At 35.7% G+C, this 5,940-nt stretch overlaps 1 protein-coding gene across 1 annotated transcript; it reads left to right on the top strand.

Annotated features, from left to right (window-relative positions):
- The first annotated feature begins 2,005 nt into the window (after positions 1-2,005).
- On the top strand, positions 2,006-3,322 carry LOC136222844 (stemmadenine O-acetyltransferase-like). Its single transcript, XM_066010545.1, has one exon. The coding sequence runs from the start codon at positions 2,006-2,008 to the stop codon at positions 3,320-3,322; it is 1,317 nt and encodes a 438-aa protein (XP_065866617.1).
- The last annotated feature ends 2,618 nt before the right edge of the window (positions 3,323-5,940 follow it).

Raw genomic sequence — 5,940 nt, 5'->3', positions numbered from 1 at the left:
AGATACAGAAGAGTATATCCAGGAAAGAATTTTAAGGTCCATGGATTCCCAGGCATCAAAACCTTCACTCGTTTGAGCAGGAGGACCATCAATAACATGATGTTTAATTTTATTTGCTCGCAGAACTAAATCAATTTGAGCTTTCCAAACAAAGAAATTGGTTGAATCGAGTTTAGTGTTCAAGCTATGGGTGATTGTACCAACATGAGAAGAGTTAATGGAGGGCGAGGTGACTAAACTGGAATTCGAAGAAGAAATAGAGTTGGTCGACTGAGAACTAGGTGAGGCCGACGAACCAGACGACATGATTGACGAGGCAAAGAAATAATCGGTGTTGGGTGTCTCAAAGGAAGATTGTAATCAGAACGATTACAAGAACTGGGAAGAGAGGAGAATAAGGGATTTTAGGTCGACAATTTCTTTACTGGAAGGAGAAGGAGAAGTTCGACTAAAGGGGAAGGAGAGAAAAAAAATCAGAATCGACAAAAAATTCTGATCGGATGAATTTCAGTTTTTAGGGTTTAGATGTTTTTGACTCTGATACCATATAGAATTGGGGGAAATCTTTCTGAATATTATTCACAGTGTAAACACACGTATATATACATATTAGGGAAGTCGGCTATAATGTAGGATCCTAGTCTAAATACAACGTGACTCTAGTCCAAGGCTTCCTAATTCTATACAATACCTAATTAGGACGAGTTTGTTATCAAGTCTATTACATATTCCTATCACCTACACAATAATCAATTTTGCATTCACTATAATCAATTGTTTTTGGATACCTCTTTGATGTGAAATATCTGAAGCAGATTCACAAATTCATTAACTCACATTATGAGCACAATTTGATATACCTTCACCATCCTTCATTTTAAAGTTAGTAAAATCTTTATCAAAAGTTTGCAATTTGATGTCGTGAATTCTTGTAGTCCCTTGAAATTAATCTCTCAACAAGTGTACTTTGTCATGTTGGTATTCATGATTCATGCAAAAATGATGAATCAGATGATGCTCCTTTCCTTTTTATTGATGTAGAAATTTGCAGTATTCCACAATATCCAGCAAATTTGAAGCACACAATATCATTTTGAATATGATGCTCCAAAAATCATAATTTTCAAGGTTGAAAATTGAGATTTGTGATGAGTTGGTGATTGACGAGAGAAAAAAAAATTCCTCCATATAGTTCGGACCACTAATTCGATTGTTGGCGACTCAAGTTCGAAAACAGACGACCCAATGAGAAAAAATAAAATAAAAAAGGGTAGAGAAACGAGTTACCCTCGAGCTCACCTAGTGCCTGTAGGGCATCAGGGTGTGACAATTGTACAAGTACTTCAATGAATGACGACTGAATCAATTTTGCAGTCACTATAATCAAGGGTTTTGGATAACTCTTTGATCTTAAATATCTTCTCTGTATGCTTGAAGCTGATTCACAGATTCATTAACTCATTATAAGTAGAATTTGATACCTTCACCATCTTTCTTTTCAAAGTTAGTAAAATCTTTATGAAAAGTTTGCAATTTGATGTTGTGAATTCTTGCCATTCTTTGAAATTAATCCCTCAACAAACTTATTTGATCTCGGTGGCATTCATGATTCTTAGGAAAATTGAGATCGCAACAATATTTATGAATTTTCGCTAATGCATCTATGTCTCTCTTGATCAATTTATTTTGCTGATATGGAATTGAGTGTGGAGCTGATAATACTGATAGTTCCTCAGATTCAGTGTCAAAGAATGAAGCACATGATGCTCCTTATGCTTGTATTGATATAGAAATTTGTGTAATCTTTTATTCCACAATATCCCACAAATCTGAAGCATGCAATTGTCGGAGATTAATATAAGATATATAATTGGATCTAAACTATCAGTTCGAGCTTTTAGTTCAATCGGTTCCATGACATGGTATCAGAGCCTCGAGGACCAAACGGTCGAGGGTTCGAGTCCCGGCAACCTCATTAATTTGTGGAATTAAAACACATGTCGGGATGGGCCTGTGTTGTGCACGCATAACACCATTTTCTTCACATGTTCATAATCTGAAACCTTTCAATCTCAGCCTTTTAGACCAGGTTACACCAACAACTTATTCACCTCTAATTTTCTTCTACAACATTAAGAATTTTCATCTGAAAAACACCCGAATTACAACTCAACTAAAATTGTCACTCTCCAACACTCTAAATGTCTACTACCCTTTATCAGGAAGAGTGAAAAACAACCTTATTATCGACCAATTCGATGCTGGTGTTCCTTATTTCGAAGCTCGAGTAAAAGGTAATTTGTCTGATTTCATCCGAGAACCTCCAATGGAAATGTTCAACATGTTCCTTCCATATGAACCATTCTGCCAACAACAACTTGATCCAACGTTAGGAATGCTAGCTGTGCAAGTGAATATCTTCGACTGCAGGGGGATTGCACTTGGCATATGTTTCTCACACAAAATCAATGATGGAATAACAAGCAGTTCTTTTATGAAAACATGGGCAGCGAATTCGTGTGGTTCGGGTTCGTATAACAAAGTCGTACAGCCGATGTTTCCACTGCAGAAATCATTGCCTTCTCGCTATACATCATTGATGGAAACCCTATGGTTTAGTAAAAAAGCTTTCAGGACAAGGCGATTCGTGTTCAACGAGAGTGCAGTATCCGCCCTGAGAGCCAAAGGAAGAAGCGAATACGTAGAGAACACGACACGTGTTGAGGCGTTAAGTGCTTTTATATGGAAATGTTTAATGAAAGCTTGTGAAAACATATCAGGTTCTCCAAGGTCCTCTGTTATGTCTCAAGCTGTGAATATTCGCAGACTAATGAAGCCACGAATGTCGAGATATTCCATCGGAAACCTTGTTTGGTCCACGATTGCGAGGTATAATCCGGATGAGACGGAGATGGAGATGAAGGAATTGGTGAGTTTAGTAAGGGAAGGTGTAGGAAAAGTAAACAGTGAGTATTTGAAGAGTTTCTCAGGTGAAAAAGGGTCTCTTGCCATTTTAGAACATCTTGATGAGCTTGGAGAGATTTCCATGGAAAATCCTGATGTGTTTAGCTTTTATAGTTGGCATACATTTGGTTTTAGTGAGATTGATTTTGGATATGGAAAACCTGTTTGGGTTGGGATTTTTGGAGAGGCAAATAGAAATAGTGCAAGTGATTCAAATTTCATAATTCTGAAAGATGTTGGAAGAAATAATGCAATTGAAGCATGGATGACATTAGATGAGAACATCATGGATGTTTTGGAAAATGATCCTGAATTTCTTGCTTTTGCTTCTTTGAATCCATGTATAACGAGTGACTGAGGCAGGGGAGGGAGTTTCAGGGTGCAATTACAGTATCTCTAAACCACCTCTCCGGGATGGATTTGTTAGGATTTGTTGTTATGATTTGTTAGGATTTTGTTAAACTAATAATCCCTATTATTTGGGACATGTTGGTAGTGTTCTGTTATTTCTCAAACTGTTTACCGCGTTCTTAGGTTGTGTAAAATGTGGGCTGTTTTATCTTTCTTGCAAGGCTTATTTAAGCCATCAACTGTTTTTTTGAATTCAATAACACCAGATCATCTTTCTGTAATTTTATCTTGTGACTAACTGGTTGTGAGAGAAAACAAACTGCAGTTTCTTAGAGAGAGAAAAGGAGTGTTGGAGATATGGCATCCGATAGCTTTGTTGAACCTGCAATTCCTAAGTTTGATGGTCATTACGATCATTGGTCCATACTTATGAAAAATTTTCTTCGTTCGAAAGAATATTGGGGTTTAATAGTGTTGGAAATATGCCTTAGTTAATTTATTAGCAGATAATGTTTCATTTAATTATTTGAATTTAGGAGAAGTTATTCAGTTATTGCTTATGTTCAGGAGAAGTTCTGGAAGTCAGTTGTAACTGATGTTTGTAATATTCTGTACAAATTTCCTCAAGTTCAATAGAAGTTTAGTGTTGGTTCCAAACTCTTTAGGGTTGGTTCCAAACTCCTAAATGTTAATTACTACAAAATGGTATCAGAGCAAATTATCTTGAGGGATCTGTGAGAATGGAAGCAGATGCAGTATCTTTCAATCAGGTTGCTGCACCAGTTTTTTGATGGCCAGAATTAGCAAGCTTAGGATACTTTGAAGGGTCTCTATCATGGCAATGATAGAACAAGAAGAAAAGGAGACTCTACAAGAGTTTTCTGATAAACGGTGATAAATAAAAGGTTTGGGCATATTCAAAGGAATTGTAGAACCAAGTCTGAAGAAAGTGTCAAGTTCAATAGAAGTTCAGTGTTGGTTCCAAACTCTTTAGGGTTGGTTCCAAACTCCTAAATGTTAATTACTACAAATAGAAAATGGAGTCACTGGTGCAGCAGGAGCAGAGCCATCTGAGACTGAACGAAAGGGCATCGCCGAGCAGAAACTGAAAGATCTGAAAGCCAAGAATTACTTGTTCCAGGCTATCTATCGGACCATAATGGAAATCATCCTCATTGAAGATACATCGAAGGACATCTGGGATTCTATGAAGCAGAGGTAAAAGGTATCCACAAGAGTCAAGCGCGCACAACTGCAGGTTTTTCGAAAGGAGTTTGAAGTTTTTCATATGAAATAAGGGGAGTGTTGATGAGTACTTTGCTCGAACACTTACCATTGTAAACAAAAAGAAAATCATGGTGAAAGTGTGACACAAGTGATGGTGATTGAAAAAAACTTAAGATCCATGACTTCAAAGTTTGATTATGTTGTATGTACGACTGAAGAGTCAAATGACTTGGACTCTTTGACAATTGATGAACTAGAGAGCAACTTGAGAAGAAGAGGATGAAACCCCATGGAGAAGAAGAGAAAGCTTTGAAGGTGGCCTATATGATGTCAGATTTGGTGGAAAAGGTCGTGGAATCACTCAAGGAAGAGGTAGAGGTCGACAAACCTTTAACAAGTCTATGGTTGAATGTTGGAAATGTCATCAATTAGGGCACTTTCAATATGAATGTCCTAGATGGGAGAAAGGAGGTAACTATGTTGAACTTGAGAATGAAGAAACGTTGTTGATGGCACTTGTGGAGAAATTTTCATTTTTTTCATTGACTTTGCCAAATTTGGCTGATAAAGACCTTGAAATAAAAAATTTCAAGAATTAAATTATACTAGCCGAAAACCTTTGCGATGCACGGGATATGAAACTTTTATATAATTTAGATAAATAAATAAATTGACATATTTACTTTGAAGTAATTTTATATCACGCTATGAAAAAAAAATTATATTATGTATATATATTTGAAATCAATATATATTATTTATTGGTAATTCAAATTAAATTAAATTAAATTAAATTTGAAAATAATTGATTAACTTTTTTATAGAATTTTAATGAAAGGTGAATGATTTATTTATTTCTACAAAATTCTATGATTTGTACTTTTTAATAATTTTAATACATTTTCATATTTTTTTATAACTGGAATTCTATGAAACAATGATAATAAGATAGAAGATTAATTAAGAAATATATTAGAATATAATAAAAAAACAAAAATTGAATTAAACTACCAGCGATGACATCGCTCTTCTATTAGAATATATTAGATGACAGTCGTTATAAATAACTGTCATCGTTTGCGGAAAACATAAAAAGCGGTAATGAAATTTTCACTTACGCGGCCAACGAAAACTTATCGTGCTCAATCTGTTTGACTAAAATTTCAGCTCATATATAAACCTCTCTCTCATTCCAAATCCCTAACTAGGTTTCACGCAACTCGTCTTCATCTCTCCCACCCCTCTCATTGGCTATCTCCGCCCGGTTGCTTTCTCATTGGATCGGAACTAGGTAATGGTAAGCCATACTTACTTCGTTCCTGGATGTATTAGAGTTTCATTGTTCCTTACAATTCCTTTTCCTCATCCGGTTTACTCATGTGTATGTTGATTTCAGCA

The sequence above is a fragment of the Euphorbia lathyris genome, chromosome 3, assembly GCF_963576675.1.
Source record: "Euphorbia lathyris chromosome 3, ddEupLath1.1, whole genome shotgun sequence".
Classification (NCBI taxonomy): domain Eukaryota; kingdom Viridiplantae; phylum Streptophyta; class Magnoliopsida; order Malpighiales; family Euphorbiaceae; genus Euphorbia; species Euphorbia lathyris.
This window is presented reverse-complemented; position numbering and strand designations above follow the sequence as displayed.

Bases quoted from the DNA above. Each gene is read 5' to 3' on its own strand.
- LOC136222844 (XM_066010545.1), top strand. From the start codon at position 2,006: ATGGGCCTGTGTTGTGCACGCATAACACCATTTTCTTCACATGTTCAT.